We start from the raw sequence: 22,742 nt of genomic DNA, 5'->3' as shown, positions 1-22,742 counted from the left end.
TAAATTCCCGCCTTGCCCGCGCCAATTTTCCTTTGCCTTCCGGAGAAGCAAAACCCAAGAACCCAGTCATGACATTTCCAAAGCAGGACCTCCACCCAGACAAACAATACAAGTACACAGTTCATGAAAAACAATTATTTTTGTTATTGTCATTGTAAGTGGGCCTAAACACTTATATTAGAAATGGAAATGACTGCTGTCATTCGATTATAATAATAAGAGAATAGGCTCTAGCTCCCCCCGCGACCCCGAAAGGGCCAAGCAGTAGAAAATGGATGGATGGATGGAGATTGAACTTGTTATTTAGTCAGGTTTGGGACAGGTGTGCTGCTAGTGTAGCCACAGTGTGCACGTCTGATGTTGCTCACATGGGCTCCACTGAATGCTCAGGGACTTTTTGCGTTTGCTCACACACATGAAAACTTAGAGGGAACATTGATTGTAATATATTTGCATCATAATATTTGTATCCATGGTAAGTTACTGCAATCTTACCGTGCTTGCAATGAACATTGGGATCATAAATTGCATTGTTTAGAAATAAAAACTGAAGTTCAGGGTCAATAGCATCAATGGCTGCAACACACAAGCAAGTAATGTCTAAAAAGTCAACTTGACGTCGGCCTGCAAACGTTAAATTGAACTTAAGGTAAACATAAGCAAACACATATAGTATAGTGTATGTGTGTGTATATGCAAAGAATATATATTTGGCCCTGCGATGAGATGGCGACTTGTCCAGGGTGTACCCCGCCTTCCGCTCAAATGCAGCTGAGATAGGCACCAGCACCCCCCGCGACCCCAAAAAAGGGACAAGCGGTAAAAAACGGATGGATGTATTTGATGCAATCTGTCGTTACCTTCGTGTCAACGTCTGCCAGGCAATCCCTCCTAAACTGGTCGAATAGTCCTTGTGTTTTCAGGTGATTCACTATCATTGACACTAGCTGAGGATCCCCCGGTGGTAAACCCGCCATGTTTAAACAATTTAACTCAATTTCAATACATAAAAATAAATAAATAACATATAAAACGCATACCGAAAGCGAACACGGGAGTTCTTTTGGCAAAGGGAGTTAAATATGAGCGGTCTCAAACCGGAAGAGATTGACAACAAAACAAAAAAAATCGTTTACCCGGAAGTACTTGAGAAAGCTTCCGGTAACAAATTAAAAGGGAGAAAATTAACGACATATTACGTTTGTAAATTTTAATTGTCAATATCTGACAAATATTATTCGATACATTATAAAGCATCGGACGCTAACTTCAAGCTTGTAATTGTTATTCTACGGGGTTTTAATAAAAATAACTAAAAGCACACTTTGATGTACTGGGTTCCATTTATTGCAGGCCTGGGCAATTATTTTTTACTCAGGGGGGCCAAATTTAGAGGAACAAAATGTGTCTTGGGGCCGGTATATCTATTTTTAGGGAAACTAATACAAAACCTCACAATAAAGTCTGATTGAATGCTAAAAATGTTATGACAGACTGCCTTAAAAACGGAATGGAATTTTATTTTTTTCTATGAACGATAAAACCCTGAATATTGAGAACATGCAACAAAAACGCAACAAACACAGCAATTTTATGAACGTGAAGGGTAAAAAAAACAAAAAACATCTACAATCTGATATATTTGATATATCACTAAGCTTTAGAACTTTCTTGTAAAAATCTCCTTCCGCGTCTGTCCCTGACACCCGCATTTCAGGCTCTGGAAACACTCTGTGGAAACGCTCCCCACCCACACTGCTTGGTGCCTCGTCTGACCTGCTGTGACGTAGAATACCATAGTAACTAGTAGGGTTGTACAGTATACGGGTATTAGTATGGTACCGCGATAATAATGAATCATATTCGGTACCATACCGCCGCTGAAAAGCACCGGTCCGCCACACCCTAAGATTTTTTGTTCAAATAAAGCCAATAATGCAATTTTTTTTGGTCCCCTTTATATAGAAAACTATCGAAATAATATTGGTATCAGGACAACACTAGTCACTAAAATATCATGCAAAAGCGCAGATTCCAACCATTGAAATATTTTGTATAGTTCAAGACTTACGGTCATTTGAAAACATCGCTGCACATCATAATGGCAGATACACTTTCCATCTTAAAGATCTAAAAAAAATATTTGGGAATGTCCGGCGGGCCAGATTGAAAAGCTTAACGGGTCCCATTTGGCCCCCGGGCCTTAATTTGCCCAGGTCTGATTTATTCAGTGTTACTGTGGTGAGCGAGCCGTTGCCAACGTGTGCTTTTAGTCAATCACATGTCGTGGTTATATTAGATGTATTATTACTGATGGTTAATCAATCAATCAATGTTAATTTATATAGCCCTAAATCACAAGTATCTCAAAGGGCTGCACGTAAGCCACAACGACATCCTCGGTTCAGCTCCCACATAAGGGCAAGGAAAAACTCACAACCCAGTGGGACGTCAATGTGAATGACTATGAGAAACCTTGGAGAGGACCGCAGATGTGGGTGACCCCCCCTCTAGGGGAGACCGGATGCAATGGACGTCGAGTGGGTCTAGCATAATATTGCGAAAGTCCAGTCCATTGTGGATCTAACATAATAGGTAACGTTATTTTAGCCTAAAGGCTACAAGTGAGCAAATATGGAAATTAACCGGCAACAGTTAACGTTAGTTACTCATCGTGATGGAACTGGGGCTGCAGGTTGAAGCACAGGAAGAGGGGCGTGCTTCGTCATCGCTGTCGCTGCTTCTCCATGTGTCGAAGACACGACACAGTTCTCGAACGTTCAGGTTATGTACGGCCTGAACATGTTTCAACATGCTTGTTGTACTTCCCCCCTTACATGAGAGCGAAGCCTGGCAATAATTGCATATTGCCGTTTCCTCGTCGTATTTTTTTGTAAATTGAAGCCATGCCTTGAGGCCGGTCCACTATTTTTGCTGCTTTCTGTATCTGCCGCCTAATGACTGAGCTACGTCATTTCCTGTGATGTTCCACAGGGCATTTCCTGTGGGACGGGATTCGTTCCCAGGAATTCGAATAAAGAACAAACTCTTTTTCTTTACTATAGTGGCCTCGATAACGGGAACCGTTTCTCAAAAAGGGATTAGAGTCAATGGAATCGGTTCTTTTCTTATCGAACAACCGGGAGAACCGGTTTCGAACATCATCCCTACATAATAGTGAAAGTCCAGTCCATAGTGGGGCCAGCAGAAGACCATCCTGAGCGGAGACGGGTCAGCAGCGCAGAGATGTCCCCAACCGATGCACAGGCGAGCGGTCCACCCCGGGTCCCGACTCTGGACAGCCAGCACTTCATCCATGGTCAAAATGGTTACATTTGAAGAAAATGACTAGAGACTTTCTCTCTGCGAATAATTAAGTATTTAATTAAAAAAGGAACCGGGGAAAAAATTAAATTTGGCAGCGGTGGGATTCGAACCCACCCCTCCAGATATACTAGAGCAGGGGTTCCTAAACTAAGGCCCGCGGGCCGGATACAGCCCGCCAGCATCCAAAATCCGGCCCGCAGGAAGTCCCAAGTTTAAAAAAATAAAAAACTTTTCTAAATATATATTTTTTAAATCTGTCCTTTCTAATCGGTTTTCTACTCTTTGTTACTCTGTGTCTCCTAGCCACTCAGGCAAGTCATATGGTCTAAAATGCATTTTCCCATCGATAATGTGACATGATCGCGCTCGTGCCGCAGTGTCTGGCTAACGTGCCGCAAGTGCGCGCTCTTTCAGCCAAATAGCGCGCGAGGAATATATATACAGCCCAGCCCCCGGCCAAATTGTTTTAACCCAATGCGGCCCCACCCGAGTCAAAAAGTTTGGGGAACCCTGTAGTAGAGCCATAATCCAGCACTTTTGATTGGAACTAAACTTGGAAGAAGCGCCACCAAAAAGGTGCTCAATTTATCAACCTACAAGTATAAGACTACTCATGACCAACACTGTACCCAGTGGCATTTTTGTATATTGTATTTGTTTTTAAATCCACTCAATTACATTTTGGTGATAATTGGCCCAATCCACAACGGGAGTTTTTGATTGACTGATTGAAACTTTTATCAGTAGATTGCACAGTACAGTACATATTCCGTACAATTGACCACTAAATGGTAACACCCGAATACGTTTTTCAACTTGTTTAAGTCGGGGTCCACGTAAATCAATTCATGGTAAAAGTATGTGTTTATTAGAATTTAAATTCAAGCCCTACAATCAGGCAAAAGCGTTGAGAAGTACAGCACTTTGGCATCATCAGAAACACTTTTCAGACACAAGATGACAATAAAACAACCAATACATCTTAACTACCTAGGAATAAACCACACTGTACAACAATCATCACCGTGGAATAAAGCAAAAACAGATCTCCATCGAGAGCAGGTGGGGTGCTCACGACGTTTTAGCGGGACAGATGGGAGGCAAGATCCGATGGGAGTTGGTGCGCACCCACGGGTGATCGATGACGTCCTGTAACGAGAGGCGATCGTTGGGGCAGTGGCGGAGCAGGTTGGAGATCAGGTCCCGTGCGCCTGCAGAGAATACCTGAGGGAACTTCAGATCCACCTGAAAAATGAAAATAGTGTTTACCTGTGTAAAAACAAATACTTTTACCTTGGAAAAACTGGGCCACCTTAAAAGGTCTATGCCAATTTCACACACTTCATTGTAGTCTAGATAACATGTATTGCTTATGCTTTGGTGTAAATTTTGCTCCACGGTCACATTTCTAACGCCCTTTCTGAGTAAGCCTGCAACAGTTTGTCCTTTAAAGTACCAATGATTGTCACACACACACTAGGTGTGGCGAAATTATTCTCTGGATTTGACCCACTAGAATGCCCACATAAGTAAGTCTGTCAAACTGTGACATCACAAACTGCTCTCTGTAAACAAATAAAAAGAGTAGATCGAACGTTATGGGGTTTTTCAAGGCCGGTACTGATTATTCACCGTCAAGGAGGCCGATAACCGATATTAAATTTGCAGTAAAAGTCATTTGAACATGAATAGCATACGTCAGTAAAAAGCTGGACAATGCTTGAAGTTGTTTTTTAACATTATCTTTCGGGAAACGTCGGCCCAGTAGCGGCAAAATGTTCAATGTAGCGCTAATTTTGTGGTTAATTTAGCAGCAAACCCCTTTATTACGTGTGTATAAGAGGAGCGTCAACATTTGCATTCAAAAATATAGAAAACCTCCTGGGAAAAGTTGTCAAAATATGGAATTTCTCCACATCACAATAACACCGTCAACTCCATTTTATAGCAATTTGTGGATACAATACATTGCAAGGTTTCCTTGTGAAGATTAGGAACCATGAAATACTGTTTCTAAACATGTACACAGTTTCAATATAATACATCACATATTTGACATATTTTCACTTATCTTTACAACATGTCTGAAAAGGAGTAGGAAGAAGCAACACATATGATCACTTCCTGTCTCTAAATATGCAACAATTTACATCAATGATCATTGATTGATATGAAATATGATTTCTAAATATGGCGAACATTTAAATACAAACAATTCTTCAGGTGAAACATTTTTCAAGCTGGCTGACAATTTGTCAATGTGACAGAAAGTGTGAGCTGCTGCCTGCTGTTCTTTACTTATTATATAATAATCTCCTATTTGCCAATTTACACAAAGTTTGCATTTTTGTCAGATATCTTTTCTGTCCTCTTAATGTCCATTCATCTCTGTCGCGTTATGATTGAGTCACAACATAAAAACTCCCTGCGCTCCTTTAATGAGCCAAAACACAAAACAAGAGGAATACTCCAGGAAAGAAGGATAAAAACTGGAATGCCCAGTGGGGAAAAATGGAAGTTAATGTAAGCAGAGGAAACAAGCGGTCGGCAACCACCAGCTTAGCAGACCGGAGTAGTGGTTATTAGTATCTACTTCACTATTTTTTTCCGCCGAGAAGAGGCAATAAATTCAGACTTCAAAATGCAAAAGTGATAGCTTTATCCTGGAGGAGAGACTCCATGTCTATCTTCACGTCAACTTTTAAGTTACAACATATAGAGGTTGTTTTCCTGTCACTTACACATGAACATCTTACATTGTCAGGTTGTACTCTCCTGAATTACTACACACCCAGACAGAGAAAGAGGGAATATAAGACTGTGGTTCGGCTCCTCCCAGTTAGGAGTGCCTCATCTTTTGACTTGACCTCCTCCAGGTACTGCAGTCCTGTATAATGACGCTCGCTTGTAATAAAGCAACTTTTGGTTCAGTAAAGCGTCTCCGACGTCTCTTTTGATTCAGCCGTATTGCCGTGTCACCCTTCTGTCCGGACGAGGATGAGACCAGAAATACACATCACCCGGAAGTGGTATTTTGACACAAAAACAAATGTTTAAAAACGCGGATTTCCGTGTTTTTGAAGACGTTTCACATGCCTGCACATTTAAAAAATAAAAAAAAATAAAAAAATACATTTTGTAAAATCGAATGTTAATTTATCTAATTGGAAATAACATTTACGTAGCAGCCCAACACACAGTCAAGTCCACTATGTTCCATTTATTTTTATTTTTCAGGTTTAAGGCAGTGCCTCACTTCAAATCCTGTCATTTGATTTAGGTGGCCATTCTGCAGCATTTCTCCCGAACAGGGACATGGAGAAGAGTTTACAAATGAAGTTGTGAACCTGCATTGTGTCCCAATACTTGTGTCTAGCTTTGTTGGTTACAGCTTGTATATTTCTACTAGATGTTTCCACAAACCTTCACGTAGTGTTGTCCCGATACCAATATTTTGGTATCGGGACTGTACTAAATATATTTCAATACTTAAAGGGGACCACAAACAATTGCATTATTGTCATTATTTTAACAAAAAAATCTTAGGGTACATTAAACATATGTTTCTTATTGCAAGTTTGTCCTTAAATAAAATAGTGAACATACAAGACAACTTTTATTAGTAAGTAAGCAAACAAGGCTCCTAATTTAGCTGCTGACATATGCAGTAACATATTGTGTCATTTATCATTCTATTATTTCGTCAACATTAAGGACAAGTGGTAGAAAATGAATTATTAATCTACTTTAGGGCTGCAACAACTAATCGATTATAAAAATAGTTGCCGATTAATATAGTCATCGATTCATTGGATCTATGCTATGCGCATGCGCAGAGGCTACTTTTTTATTTTTATTATTATTTTCATAAACCTTTTTTTATAAACGGCAACATTTACAAACAGCTGAGAAACAATAATCAAAATAAGTATGGTGCCAATATGCAGTTTTTTTTCAATAAAATACTGGAAAGGATAGAAATGTAGTTTGTCTCTTTTATCCGATTATTAATCGAAGTAATAATCGACAGATTAAATCGATTATCAAATTAGTAATATAATAATAATAATAATAATAATCACTTATACTTCTGTTTGATGCTTTACATTAGTTTTGGATGATACCACAAATTTGGGTATCAATCCGATACCAAGTAGTTACAGGATCAGACATTGGTCATATTCAAAGTCCTCATGTGTCCAGGGACATATTTCCTGAGTTTATAAACCTAATATAAATTTAAAAAAACAAAAGAAGATTTTGTGATGCTAAAAAATTTCGATGTAATCATAGTAGTATCGACTAGATACGCTCCTGTACTTGATATCATTACAGTGGATGTTAAGTGTAGATCCATCAATGGCGTTTGTTTATATTATGACACTGGTGAGCTACGGTGTGTAGTGAAGCATGTTTAGCTATTCCTCGTCCTGCAGGGATAATACTTGTAAGAAACTTGTAGTAAGGGAAGCGTCTGAAAATCTGGGAACTAAATCGTTACCAAGAAATCTCTTCACCAATGTGTTTCTAAAGGTGTCTAATAACATGTCCTAAAAAGTTGAAATTCAACTCCTGTGGGAAACCTCATAAAAAACTGCACAAACTCGGGGTACCAATAACCGATTTTTTGAAAATTTGAAAATGCTTAATTTGGCCTTAAGTAACTTGTGAGGGGTCAAACTAGGGTTTTTTTATGATCCTGAGTTCATTTATAGCATTTGTTTTTCACTACAACTATTCCTTAGTGGAAAAACTGTCACACCCTTTTTTGCATTTAAATAAAGTTGCATTTATTACAATTCGTTTCACATTAGTCAGAGCAAACAGTGATCCCCCTTGTGGAATGCTTTATGAGTCAATGTCTGCCTCTGAGTATTCATCATAAATGCCATCATCATGAATAGCATTCTTGCAGGTAATGCCTTGACAGACTCCACAAGCTGAGATGCACTTGACGCTATTCTTTTTGCAGCTGCATCGCCGGCTGCTGCAATCTCCATGGCAATTGCAGCTTGTGAACTGGAGTAGCTCTTCAGGAGCCATGGGGTCTAGAGTTGGAACTGGCTCATAACCATGAACACCTATTGTCCATCCATAGTCACTGGGGTCCAGAGACTTGCTCTGTAGAAGGAGCCAGTCCCGAGTCTGTAGGTAGGCACGGAGCGAATGCTGTGCTGCTGCACCCTCTGTTGGAGGTAGAGTCTCCGGTTTGATCAGCCCAGCCGCTGCCTTACGTGAGAAGATGTTGTATCGAACTTCACCCAGAGTAGTACCTGGTCCATGGTAGATGTAGTGGAAGATCGCAGTACCAGCCTGAATCACTGCATCCTTGGTAGCGCGTATGTCCAGAAAGATGTCCATATGCCATCTCCGTTCCTGTCATTAAGGTAGCAGTATTTGTAGTTTTGTGTCTCTGAATAGGACTCAGTGTATCCCAGCCGGTGCAACTTGTTGATCATTCATTTTGACCCAAATCTATGATCTCAGAGATGAGAGGGCTTGCACCTTTGACTTCACCTCCATGGTTGATGTCGCTGACTGTCCATCCAGCTTTTTCTGCATCTCTCTCTCTACTTCAGCTGCTCTCTCAGCATTGACTGGGTCATCTCCTGTGCTTGTGAATCCTGTAGAGAAAGATACAAGCATCTCTTTGTTGCGTTCGTGGTCGAACTGGTTGTTCTCCTCGGACCACTGGAGGGCAAGTTTAACTGCCTGTGCATCACGCTTCATCTGGGTTTTCCCAAGGTCTCTGTGGAGTGGAGCACGTTGGTTTACACCTTCCTCCATATGCTTGTTGATATTAGAGAAGTGGCTGAGGGTGAGCACCCAGCACTTGTGGCCAGCATCACTGCTTCTCATCCTCCCTCTGCTCAGTCCACCTTCTGATTTGGCCGCCTTCATTAACGTCTGCTCAATGCTGATGTCACACCAGGTGCCAGACCAATCGTGGCTGGAATACCGGACAACATGGTTCCCATGGGCAGTGAAACGTTCGATGGTCTCTTTGTAACCAGGCAAAGTTTCCAGTTCCTTCATCAGTTGACAGTACAACCGTGCACCTTTGGCATACTGATGATGGCCTGCAGCTGCAAAGATGTCCAGCATCCAGGTAGCAATGGAGGACAGGTGCCCATCGTGGTCTGCAAGCCACTCAGTTCGGATGAACATCTTAATAACATTTACCATGTGGTGGTACTGCACCCAGAGTGTAGGTGTTCGTCCCCCTTTGGCGAGTCTTTTGAAGGTTTCTTCAAATCTCTGCTCAAACAGTACCACCACTGGATCTGTGTGATTGGCTCCCATCTCCATAAAGGTCCTCATTCCAACAAGCTCCTCCTCAGTGAAGGCATGTTTCATGATGTGCTGATACATGGCTGCACTAATGAGGTGAGCACGGATTGCCTTGTCAAAACACCCTCCATCCAGGATGTGGCTAGCTGTCGTACTCCCCGGATAAATCAGCTGGATCAGCTCTAGTAGTCCAGAATCCTCCATGATGTTACCAATGGATCCAATCAACTACTGTGCCCTCAAAACACATCAGTTTAGAAATCAAAGGGACACTCTTTCTTAGAAAAAAGCAGATTAAAACAGAATTGTTAAACATAGAGCTTAGGGAATTCTTAATACTAGTAATGACAACATTTAGTTCTAACCTTATAATCAATGCAGTGAAGTGAAATATTTCAAATTAATAGAAAAAGATTTCAATAATACTTACATAGCTGACATTAAAAGCAGTATATTGTGTTCACCCATGTTCAACAAAGAAAAGGGATGCAAATGGATCCAGCATGTTTGGTGCTAATGTTAAACTCATAACGTCCTCACATTGAAATGCCAATCAACTACAGCAACCATCACTAAACACTGACTTGGCCCATTCATCATGTCAAACATTAAAGAATACACTATTATCTTTTTTATTTTATTATTATTATTTTTTTTACATATACCCTGCATGGTATGTGTGAGTAGGGGGCATTGTCGGGATGAAAGGAGGTGTGGCCATTTTTCCACCAGGGAGTGGTCTTGGTGAAAAATAAATACTTGCAATGAACTCAGAATATTGAAGAACCCCTAGTTTGACCACTCACAAGTTACTTAAGGCCAAATTAAGCATTTTCGAATTTTCCAAAATCGGTTAATGGTACCCGACTTTGTGCAGTTTTTTACGAACTTTCCCCCAGGAGTTGAATTTCAACTTTTTAGGACATGTTACTAGACACCTTTATAAACACATTGGTGAAGAGATTTCTTGGTAACGATTTAGTTCCCAGATTTGCCAAATATCCCATAAGATGACCTTACTATTACTTTATTTGTCGCCATGGAGACAAGGATTAGTGATTTAGAAGTAGCTACAACACTGCAGACTGCGGATGGACTTCAGCCGCTAGCTAGTCATGTTTTAAAACGCCTCTTCCTGAGGGTGTTTCAGTGTTATAACTTCACCTTTTTCTTTAGTTTTTAAGCCAAAATGCGTCCGTTCTCCCTTTTCTGTCTACACACTGTGTCTGCTTGTAAGTACTCTGTGATTGTGCGCTGCCGAACATGCTCGTCTGCTCGTAAACCGGCAATGACACAACATGACGACGTGTGGGGGACCGGTACTTCTTAGAGGCGGTATAGTACCGAATATGATTCATTAGTATCGCGGTACTATACTAATACCGGTATACCGTACAACCCTACCTTCACTATTCTTTTGTATGTTTCGGCATGGTTGGATGTTTCAAAGGGCGGGTTCCCATTCAGGCATTCGTAGCAGAGGACCCCGATGCACCACAGGTCCACCTTCTCGCTGTGGGTGTGGCCCTCCACCATCTCGGGAGGGAGGTAGTCCAGCGTGCCGCACATCGTACGACGTCTGCACAGACCACCACACGTCACAAACTGTTTGTGAAGACGGCTCGTCAGAAACACTCCGCCTACCTGAGTGACGGCGCGTGCACGGACCAACCGAAGTCGGCTATTTTCAGCTCTCCGCGAAAGCCAAGAAGCAGATTCTCTGGCTTGATGTCGCGATGGATCACCTTCTTCTTGTGGCAGTACTGGAGCGCGTCAGCTATCTCCTCCATGTACTAGTTCATGGAAGAGATCACAATCACAAATCGCTCCAAAAAGAGCGATGTCGGCCTGGTATGTTTTGCTTACAGTTGCAGTGCGTTGCTCGTCAAATCGTCCGCACCGCTGCAACTCCTTGTACATTTCGCCGCGTGGAGCGTATTCCAGCACCAGAAACACCCTTTTTCGATCGTGGAAATAGTTGTAAAAGCGCAGGATGTTGGGATGGCTGAAAAGAAGGGAAAAATGATTACTGCATGATTATTAGAATTACAGGATTCACTATAGGAGTATGTTTTGCATTTCCGTTGAACTTTCTGCAACATAATGTATTATTTGGCATATAAATAATAGAACCATTTTCCAACGGGTTCCAAAGGCTCCTAATTTTGCTGCTGACGTACGAGGTAACATATTGCATAATTTGCGGTTGTATTACCTTTGTCAAAGCTATTATTAAAGGCCTACTGAAACCCACTACTACCGACCACGCAGTCTGATAGTTGATATATCAATGATGAAATCTTAACATTGCAACACATGCCAATACGGCCGGGTTAGATTAGTAAAGTGCAATTTTAAATTTCCCGCGAAATATCCTGCTGAAAACGTCTCGGTATGATGACGTTTGCGCGTGACGTCACGGATTGTAGCGGACATTTTGGGACAGCATTGTGGCCAGCTATTAAGTCGTCTGTTTTCATCGCAAAATTCCACAGTATTCTGGACATCTGTGTTGGTGAATCTTTTGCAATTTGTTTAATGAACAATGAAGACAGCAAAGAAGAAAGCTGTAAGTGGGAAGCTGTAGGTGGGAAGCGGTGTATTAGCGGCCGGCTGCAGCAACACAAACACGTAGCGGCTACGTCGTAGCCGGTGTTTCATTGTTTACATTCCCGAACGATGACAGTCAAGCTTTACCATTGGCCTGTGGAGAACTGGGACAACAGAGACTCTTACCAGGAGGACTTTGAGTTGGATACGCGCTACCGGAGTACGCAGCTGCGGCTTCCAAACATTTGATCGCTTGCCCGTACGTGCGTGCCGCTATGTGCATGTCACGTACGTAACTTTGGGGAAACATATGTGCTGTATGAACTTTGGGGAGGTGAACGGTACTTTGGGCTGTGGGATTGAGTGTGTTGTGCGGGTGTTTGATTTGTATTAGCGGGAGGGGGGAGGTGTTTGTTATGTGGGATTAATTTGTGGCATATTAAATATAAGCCTGGTTGTGTTGTGGCTAAGAGAGTATATATATGTCTTGTGTTTATTTACTGTTTTAGTCATTCCCAGCTGAATATCAGGTCCCACCCGCCTCTCACAGAATCTTCCCTATCTGAATCGCTTCCACTGCCCACTAGTCCTTCACTCTCACTTTCCTCATCCACAAATCTTTCATCCTCGCTCAAATTAATGGGGAAATCGACGCTTTCTCGGTCCGAATCGCTCTCGCTGCTTGTGGCCATGATTGTAAACAATGTGCAGATGTGAGGAGCTCCACAACATGTGACGTCACGCTACTTCCGGTACAGGCAAGGCTTTTTTATCAGCGACCAAAAGATGCAAACTTTATCGTCGATGTTCTCTACTAAATCCTTTCAGCAAAAATATGGCAATATCGTGAAATGATCAAGTATGACACATTGAATGGATCTGCTATTCCCGTTTAAATAAGAAAATCTTATTTCAGTAGGCCTTTAATCTTCTTGCTAATTTACGGTCAATAGTCGCTTACTTTCTGCTGCAAAATGCTTCTATCCACGCTTCTGTTCAAATGTAATAAGCACGTATTCTTCTGCTTGATACTTCATGTGAGTTTTGAGCACTACCGTATTTTTCAGACTAAGTCGCAGTATTTTTCATAGTTTGGCCGGGGGTGCGACTTATACTCAGGAGCGACTTATGTGTGAAATTATTAACACATTACCGTAAAATATCAAATAATATTTATCTCACTCACGTAAGAGACTAGACGTATAAGATTTCATGGGATTTAGCGATTAGGAGTGACAGATTGTTTGGTAAACGTATAGCATGTTCTATATGTTATAGTTATTTGAATGACTCTTACTATAATATGTTACGTTAACCAACTGAGAACGTGCCTGGTATGTTATTTATGCCTCATATAACGTACACTTATTCAGCCTGTTCACTATTCATTTATTTTAAATTGCCTTTCAAATGTCTACTCTTGGTGTTGGGTTTTATCAAATAAATTTCCCCAAAAAATGCGACTTATACTCCAGTGCGACTTATAGGTTTTTTTTCTTCTTTATTATGCATTTTCGGCCGGTGCGACTTATACTCCGGAGCGACTTATACTCCGAAAAATACGGTACTGCATGATTAATAGAATTCAAGGATTCACTATAGGAGTATGTTTTGCATTTCCGTTGACCTTTCTGCAACATAATGTATTATTTGGCATATAAATAGAACCATTACGGGTTCCAAAGGCTCCTAATTTTGCTGCTGACGTATGAGGCAACATATTGCATAATTTGCGGTTGAATTACCTTTGTCAAAGCTATTATTAATATTCTTGCTACCGTATTTTCCGCACTATAAGGCGCCCCTAAAAACCTCAAATTTTGTCAAAAGCTGACAGTGCGCCTTATAATCCGGTGCGCCTTATAGATGGACCAATATTGAGCCTCCAACAGGTAAAAGTTTCAATAAATCAATCAATCGCAACTACGGTAAGCAGCCGCCGACTTCATTTTCCCCCGTAGAAGAAGAAGCGCGCGGTGCATGCTGGGATATATGACTGCGCGAGGCGTGCCGTTTCATTTCCATTTGTTTGTTTATGTAAAGACCCCAAAATGGCTCCTATTAAGAGACACGCTTATGACACAGAGTTTAAACTTAGGACTATCAGTCACGCAGTAAAACACGGGAATAGAGCAGCAGCGACACTGACTCCATTAATGACGACTTCGACGAGACGGAGCATGTTGGATGCCGTATTCGCCCAACTGTTTAATTCGGACACTGAAGAAGAAGAATTCGAAGGGTTCGTGGATGAGGAATAACTTCATAAAGTGAGCTTTACATGTTTATTTTGTGTGTCATTAACGTTTGAGCAACGTTGAGTTATTGATATATTGTTATTGCTCTGCACTATTTCAAGTGTTACTATATTGTGATTGCACTAACATTTGATTTACCGTAACAGTATTACTGTTTTTTACGTGTTTATTGAATCAGGGAAAAGTTCCCCTCCACTATGTGATATAAATGTTGCACTACATGTTATACCTTGCTGTTGTTAAAAGATAAACAAAACACCACATCACTGACTTTACCTCGGGGAAAATAATAAAACAGCGGTTTATTCATTTTGGGAGTGAACAGAGTTGTCAGAACAGCTGGTTTGTAATCTATTAATAAAGTTTGACTGACCTATCTGACTGTTTTGTTGACATTCCCTTTAGCGCAGCTCCATCTAATGGATGCATAACGTAACCCCAGCCTCTACTGTAGCGTCTATTCTATGCGCCTTATAATGCGGTGCGCCTTATATATGAACACAGTTTTAAAATATGCCATTCATTGAAGGTGCGCCTTATAATCTGGTGCGGAAAATACGGTAATTTACGGTCAATAGTTGCTTACTTTCTGCTGCAACATGCTTCTATCCACGCTTCTGTTCAAATGTAATAAGCACGTCTTCTTCTGCTTGATACTTCACGTGAGTTTTGAGCACTACTACGAATGTGGGTCTGCATCCAATACAAAGTAGTTACAGGGGACTGAGTGCCTATTCTTTGCCCTTTTGGAACTCAAAAAGAGGGAGTGACCTTAACAAGGGTTAAGCGAAAATAATGATATAAACAGTTATGGACAATACTTTTGTGCAGCTTCCCCCATGCATGCTGACACTTGCTATTAAAAAGGTGACATTTCTTTGTTTACATTTAATATTGTATTCTACAGTTAATGTTCAATATATCTCCTGTACAGTTAGGGTTGTCTGATGGTGACAGTTTGACCCTGTAACATACTATTTGTATTTCCATTGTGCCTTTGAGAAAATGTGTGGGGAAAAAAAAACGTGCAAGCATTTACTTGAGACGGGCTTGGATCTCGATCTCCCTTCTGAGCTGGTGCTCCACACTTTCCTTCTCCATCTCGGACTTGAACAGCACCTTCAGAGCCACGACGGCATGCATCTCCTTCACTCTGGCAAGATACACGTTGCCAAACTTGCCTTTCCCGAGGGGTCGGCCGATGTCAAAGTCATCGATGGAGAACTTCCTGTTTACGAAGAGTCTACTTAGAGGTGTGACTCACAAAACAACAACAGGACATCAACCAAGAGACACTTTCAGACTTACTTTGCACCTGAACTGGAAGACGAACTGACACATTCTCTCCCTGGTCCTAAAAAAACCCAAAACGTAATGACAAATTGGACATACTGCTATACACACACACACGTATGTAAAGAGGCTCACGTTACCTGGGACAACATTTTTGCCAGTTCCCGGCCACGGCTTCACCAAAGCACGCGGGGCGTTCGTTAACGTGATAGGGGTGGCAAACTAACAATAGAACACAGCAACAAGTGAACAATTGTCATCAGGAGTATAAGAAAATGTTGGTGCACTACTGTGCTGCACCATATTTTGCAATGAAAAAGACAAATGGCCCGCAAAAGCAGTCAAAAAGTAAGACTATACTATCGTACAGTGGATCCCAGTCTATTCTTGTTTAGGGATGAGTATCGTTATGATTTCATCGATCCCAATATTCATCGGTACTCTTATCAGTACTATATGTAATTTGTGTAAATAATAGGGGTGTAACGGCACACAATAATTTCGGTTTGGTACGTACCTCGGTTTAGAGGTCACGGTTCGGTTCATTTTCGGTACAGTAAAAAAACAAAATATACATTTTTTTGGTTATTTATTTACCAAATTTGTAAACAATGGCGTTATCCTTTTAACATTGGGAACACTATAATAATTCTGCCCACGTTAATCAACATTAAACTGCATCAAGTTGTTGCTCAGATTAAATAAAATGACAACTTTTCTTCTACATATAAAAAGTGCAACATTAAACAGTTTCAAGTCAACTCATCATGCTTAATTTATTACAGCATTTGGGAAGCCTGTAGTTGATTTTTATTATGTAAATGTTATATTTTTATCAACATGTGATAGCAGGGACCCTGCCATTCAAAGCTTTTCTGACGCACGCACACGCACACACACACACACCTTAGTTCTTATTTGTGGTGTTTTAATTATTAGCATGGTCACTATCTAAGACCCTGCGAATAGTCAGGATCTACTGTACTGTAAAGTGCTGTACAAACAAAAGCATCATTTAGATGGCAAGTCATATAAGCCAGTAATATAACTAAAAACAAATTAGACATTTCCTATGGTATAAATTACACTCTTATTTTTGTTATTTTGACAAGTAGCTGTTACTAGTGTGAGCAGGCTTGGCAAATCCATAAAAGCATTTTGGTTTTTCCTAAAACTCTTCAGGCACTACACAGCCTAATGGTTATAATGATATGTAACTGTGCTTGTAAAATGATCTGAAAGGGCAACACTCTATTGTAAGTAATCAAAGAGCACTAAAAGTTTCTATGTGATCCATAAATTACAATCATTGTTATATTCTTTTGTTTAAAAAAATATCCTCTATATAACTTACCGGCTGCTGGGTAGTCCTAGGCTCGTAATTTTCTTTATTCTGTGAAGAAAATCCAAAGCATACAGCTTATCAAATGATTTCCCCTTCATGGTTGTAAAATGTCTCATCATACTTTGCACTATAAATGGAAACTAGTAGCATACCTTCACCAGTTGCAAAACCACAGTAGGCTATATAGTATTTAGCAGCGATTCCCAAGTTGTGGCTTCTATTGATACGCCAAAAAAATCACTTGATTTAAGTCCAGTGTTTTATTTTCCTATAGTCAAAACAGTGTTACTGTTCAAACTGTTTCCAATATTAAAATGGCCAAAAAATACAAATAAACATGTTAAATAAAACATCGGTCTTGTCTTAATGAATACGTAGGCCAGGGGTCGGCAACCCAAAACTGTGAAAGAGCCGTATTGGACCAAAAAATAAAAATAAACAAAAAGCCGTATATAAGTCTTATAATGAAGGCAACACATGACATAAGTTATATTAGCCTACTATCAAAATGACTATGTGCCGCAGGCTGAAGCAAATTTTCGCTGACAAATGTTGAAATTTAATATTTATTCTACACATTTTTTACAACATTAGAAACCATTAGTAAATCAGAGGCTACTCAGAGGGTGAGATAACTCCTGGAAATTACTGGCTTTTAATGGCCAAAGGTATAGATGCGAGTGTCCAAGTTAAGGCTGTGTTCTTTCAATAGATCTATTACAATCTTTGGCAAGCTAGGTAATGTTTGCTGTGGTCTGGAACAACGTGGCATACAAACAACTATCTGAAATGCAGCCGATATTACATACAAATAATGTGTCATGGGACATGCAAAACTAAATTATATACAGAGGATACAAGTAAAGGAAATTAAATGAGTTCAAATATACCTACAAATGGGGCATAATGATGCAATATGTACATACAGCTAGCCTAAATAGCATGTTAGCATTGATTAGCTTGTGCATTCACGCACAGCATGAAATTTTTGGTGGACAAAATGAGACAAAGGAGTGGAAGCTTTTACATGTAAAAATGTTGCGTCAGAGTCCACATTATGGTGAGTTCAAGAACCGCCGAAATTAGTAGGACAAAGCGATGTTCAGCAAATCCTCATCAGTGAAGCATAAACAAACATATTAAACAGTGGGCTTTCTAACAATTGGGAAGGTTTGTGTCATGTTTGTTATCAAACAAACACATACTAAAACATTGTTCTTTCCGCCCCCATCTTTAACCATTTTCAATCCTTTTCTTTTTTTTTTAAAATGCTCCAGGGAGCCACTAGGGTGGCACTAAAGAACTGCATGCGGCTCAAGAAGCTGCGGGTTGCTGACCCCCGATTTAGGCTATGCAGGATAACCCCTTAAACAAATAATTATTTAAGCCCCGTTTCAGCCACACTAAACCATCGTTTAAGGTTCCCCTCCTCTGACAATTTTTTACACGGGTAAGTTCACCGTGTATTTCTTGAATCTCTGTCTCTTAGCTTTGTATGGACTCTTCGATCGTTGACAAACTGAGTTCTGAGAAGAAGTGACACCAGAAAGACCACGCCCCACACAGGAAGTGACGTCAGAAAGAATGCGCCACAGCCAGCTTCATAATAAAGCGCTTTCGTAACTCGGAGGTAACCACTGGAAATATGGAGGCGAGTCATCCAGACGTGTGCGTGTATCTCGTTCCGTCTGTACAGACGCTTGTGGAAATCACAAGAAAAAGCGATTGCAGCTATTTGGGATACAACACTTCTCAGACGGCAGGAGAACTTTCGAATGTCCAGGTCAGCTGTGATTCTACTTACCGAAAAACTTTGTCCATTTGTCGAAGGAGAGACAACGAGAATGCAGGCTACCGTGGATGTGATAAAAAAGGTAGCGTGTGCTTAGTATTACCTGGCCGTCCAGGGAAGACTAACTACGGGAAACGGCGAATGCTTTTGGACTGGCAAATCAGACTGTATCAGTTATTGTCCGCCATGTATGTCGCGGACTCAACGTCTAGGTCCAGAGTATATAAAGTCACCAAAAAGGAATGGACAATGAAGGTGAAGGCAAAAGAGTGAGGAGTGTCCTCACCAGATATCTAGATCCCTAGTTTGATTGATGTAAATTGTTCTTTATCACATTGTTTACGTGTTTAATAAAGATTTGATTAATTTATGATGGCTCAGGTGTGATTCACTACAATAGGGCCCCACAGCACACTGGATTCCAGTTAATTGAAATACCACAACACTGGATATAGTTCAGATAAGTTAAATTTAAGAACATGCACACCAAGCAACACTGGAGGTGACTATGACGTGCACATTTTCCGTGCATGTGTATTAGGTCGCGTTGCGCCGGCTGACGGAGGGGGTCTTAAACGACCATTGTGTGTGTGTGGACAAGGATAAGGTTAGGTGGGATTTACCCTGGAAACCTTAGTGTAAACGGGACCTTAGGCCTACTGCGCCTCTGTATTTTAACATTGGTCATCATGGTGGTCACATGGAGAGCCAAGTGTTTTCTGGGGAGGTCCTTGTTGGAAAAAGTCTGTGAACCACTGCTATATAGGATAAGACGTCTAATCATTATTTTACTATGAAATATTAATCGATGCACTGCCCTTTTTAATCAACCCTCAATATGCGAGCTAATCCATAGAAAACACTTCTTACTCCATAATTTTTTAGCTCAGTTAGTTGTTTTTTTTCCTAGAGTCAAAACACAGTGTTACTGTTCAAACTGTTTGCAATGTTACAGTGGCCAAAACATACTAATAAACGTGTTAAATAAAACCTCTGCCTTGTTTTAATGAATACTTAGGCCTACTACGTCATCAGCATGCGACTGTGAATTGTTCCTGTTTGCGGATGACTCGGCCCTGCTGGTATCCGGCAAGGACAGGTCACTGGTGGAGAAAATCCTCAGTGCTGAACTCTGTAGAATTTGCACCTGGCTCGCTGACAATAAACTATCCATACACTTGGGTAACACGGAATCCATCCTATTTGGGTCCCACATCAACCTTAAGAAAGTCAGTGACTTCACTATAAAAGTGGGTGACATTGTTATCACCAGGAAAGACAGTGTTTCCCATAAACTGCCAAGATACCTGTGGCGATGGGGGCGTGGTCACCATGACATCATCGAGTAATTTGCATAATTTACTACAATGATATGATTTTCTCTAAAAAGGCTCAAAAAATGTATACTTACTAATTAATAATAACAGTTTTGTTTTAAACGTCCATCCATCCATCCATCCATTTTACAATATAATTACAACACTTTGTACATATTTATATACAGATTTGAACAATAAGTTATTCACTGAAATATATTTATTAATTGTGGTTCTTACAAAAAATATATCTTATAAAAATATAAAAGCTAAAATGTCTCTTAAAGCTCTGCCCCTTTAATTAGTGCATACTAAATAATTTAACTTTAGCCTACTACTACTACAACCATATTATTTACCAGCAACATAAAGTGAAACAGAGGCAGAGGTGTCCTGCCACAGTCAGTAACAAATAAACAGAAAACAGTAGTGGTGGTAGATAGACACAAAGCTTCATCAAACATCTGATCCACTGAACAAAGATCTCCAAAAATCTTGATCCTACACTTCTCTTTTGTAAAGTAAATCTGAACAGCCGATATGGGCATCTACATCAACTACCTGTATATGATTTGCCTGAGAAGCTGGACAGGACAACAACAAAAATTTGTGGCGGCCTTAATTCTTTCGTGGCGGGCCGCTACAAATAAATGAATGTGTGGGAAACACTGAAAGATGAGGTCACCTACCTAGGTTCCATTCTAGAGGCTAATCTTTCCTGTGGTAAAATGGCAACCAAGGTAATCAAAAAGGTCAACCAACGAACGAGATTTCTCTACAGAATCTCCTCTTGGGTCAACGAAAGCTCCATGAAGATTCTAGCGGGAACTCTCGTTCAACCCTTTTTCGATTACGCATGCACCTCCTGATACCCCAGCACCTCCAAGACCCTCAAATCTAGACTCCAAACATCCCAGCACAAGCTAGTCAGGTTACTTCTAGACCTCCACCCCAAATCACACCTCACTCCTACCCACTTCTCCAAAGTGGGCTGGCTCAGGGTGGAGGACAGAGTAAAACAACTTGCACTGAGCCTAGTCTATAAAATCCGCTACACCTCCCTGATACCGAAGTACATGCCAGACTACTTCAATAACGTAAATGACCGCCATAACCACAACACCAGGGGGAGCTGAACTAACCACATTAAACCCAGATTCCGATCTAACAAAGGTCTTAACTCATTCTCTTTCTATGCCACATCAATATGGGATGCACTCCCAACAGGTGTAAAAGAAAGGGCATCTCTATCCTCCTTCAATACCGCACTAAAAGAACACCTCCAGGCAACTTCAACCCTAAACTAACACCCTCCCCCTTCCACATCCCTCCTCCCCGGATTGTAAATAATTAAATGTAGATACTTGTTCTTATGCTTTCTGATCTCTCTCTCTCTCTATGTCCACTACTTGCTGTACATCCTACCAAGTCAGACCTACCTTTCAATGTCAATTTCTCTGATGATGCAATTGTTGATGACTTAAGTGCTGATATCAACCAAACCTAACCCCTCCACATCCCGGATTGTAAATAATGTAAATAATTCAATGTATATACTCTGATGATTAACTTGTGTGATGACTGTATTATGATGATATTATATATCTGTACCATGAATCGATTTAAGTGGACCCCGACTTAAACAAGTTAAAAAACTTATTCGGGTGTTACCATTTAGTGGTCAATTGTATGGAATATGTACTGTACTGTGCAATCTACTAATAAAAGTTTCAATCAATCAATACTGCGCTACTGTATTTTAATGTTGGCCACCATGGTGGAGAAAGTCTGTGAACCACTGCTATATAGGATAAGATGTCTAATAATTATTTTCCAGGGAAATATTAATCGATGCACTGCACTTTTTCAGCTAATCTATAGAAAACACTTCCGGTTGGGAACAATGGTAAAGAACGACAAGGCCGCAAACGATGTAAAAAGTAGCTAGACGTGTTTTAATGTTAGAAATGAAAATAAACATTATGTCACCTGGGATGTACTATTATAAGATATATACTTGACGCATTGTTTTGACATAATACAACCAAATACAAAGCGTTAATACGGGAACTTCATTCAAAATGTAGGCTAGCTCGCTTAAAGCTACCCATAAACAGGCAAATAAAAGCGATTAGGAGTGACCATGGAGTCTCACTTGCGACTATCTCAGAATAACATAGTAAAGAAAACAAAATTTACCTGCATCTTCGTGGAAAGTTAGCCGATTTTGACTTTAAAAGCGTGGCCGAAACTTATCCGTTCTGTTTTGAACAGACACGGCTGCCAAACGATTTTAAAATGTCAGCAAACGAAGCTGATTGGGCAGCACGTCTCACAGCAAGAGCTCCCATTGGCCAAGAGTCCGGAAGAAAGAAAAAAAAGGAATGCATGATTCCATTTGTATGATTGGCTGAACCCAATTTTTGACCCGCCTCTTCACTCTTTGTGTTTACCGTAAACCTATTTTCTTTCTTTCTTTTAGTTTATTTCGAACATGAACACATTTACATCATAATACATCACACAATTTCATATCATTTCATTTACATCATGCCCGAAAAGGAGTAGGA

The 22,742-nt window shown here is 40.5% G+C and overlaps 2 protein-coding genes across 3 annotated transcripts in view; both read right to left on the bottom strand.

Annotated features, from left to right (window-relative positions):
• bod1l1 (biorientation of chromosomes in cell division 1-like 1) overlaps positions 1–1,103 on the bottom strand; it is a 41,971-nt gene extending 40,868 nt beyond the window's left edge. For both annotated transcript variants that reach the window (XM_062040151.1, XM_062040152.1), the window contains exon 1: positions 861–1,103. In XM_062040151.1, the coding sequence (XP_061896135.1) occupies positions 861–977 (117 nt within the window). In that variant the 5' untranslated portion in view covers positions 978–1,103. The remainder of the gene's footprint in view (positions 1–860) is intronic.
• Positions 1,104–4,172: 3,069 nt separating this feature from the next.
• aurkb (aurora kinase B) lies at positions 4,173–22,489 on the bottom strand. Its single transcript, XM_062040027.1, has 9 exons — positions 22,372–22,489; positions 17,074–17,112; positions 15,860–15,941; positions 15,735–15,780; positions 15,466–15,654; positions 11,485–11,623; positions 11,263–11,411; positions 11,023–11,197; positions 4,173–4,572 (listed from the first exon to the last, which is right to left on the bottom strand). Exons 1-9 carry the CDS (start codon positions 22,375–22,377, stop codon positions 4,399–4,401), a joined length of 999 nt encoding a protein of 332 aa, XP_061896011.1. The 5' UTR covers positions 22,378–22,489; the 3' UTR covers positions 4,173–4,398.
• Positions 22,490–22,742: the final 253 nt, after the last annotated feature.

Source organism: Entelurus aequoreus, linkage group LG28, assembly GCF_033978785.1.
Source record: "Entelurus aequoreus isolate RoL-2023_Sb linkage group LG28, RoL_Eaeq_v1.1, whole genome shotgun sequence".
Classification (NCBI taxonomy): Eukaryota; Metazoa; Chordata; class Actinopteri; order Syngnathiformes; family Syngnathidae; genus Entelurus; species Entelurus aequoreus.
This window is presented reverse-complemented; position numbering and strand designations above follow the sequence as displayed.

What these genes read in the sequence shown, in the direction of transcription:
- aurkb (XM_062040027.1), bottom strand. An exon ending in TGGCAAAAATGTTGTCCCAG is followed by an intron (nt 15,781 to 15,859) that starts GTAACGTGAGCC and finishes GGGTTTTTTTAG; the next exon opens with GACCAGGGAGAGAATGTGTC. An exon ending in GAGATCCAAGCCCGTCTCAA is followed by an intron (nt 11,624 to 15,465) that starts GTAAATGCTTGC and finishes CCTTCTTTTCAG; the next exon opens with CCATCCCAACATCCTGCGCT.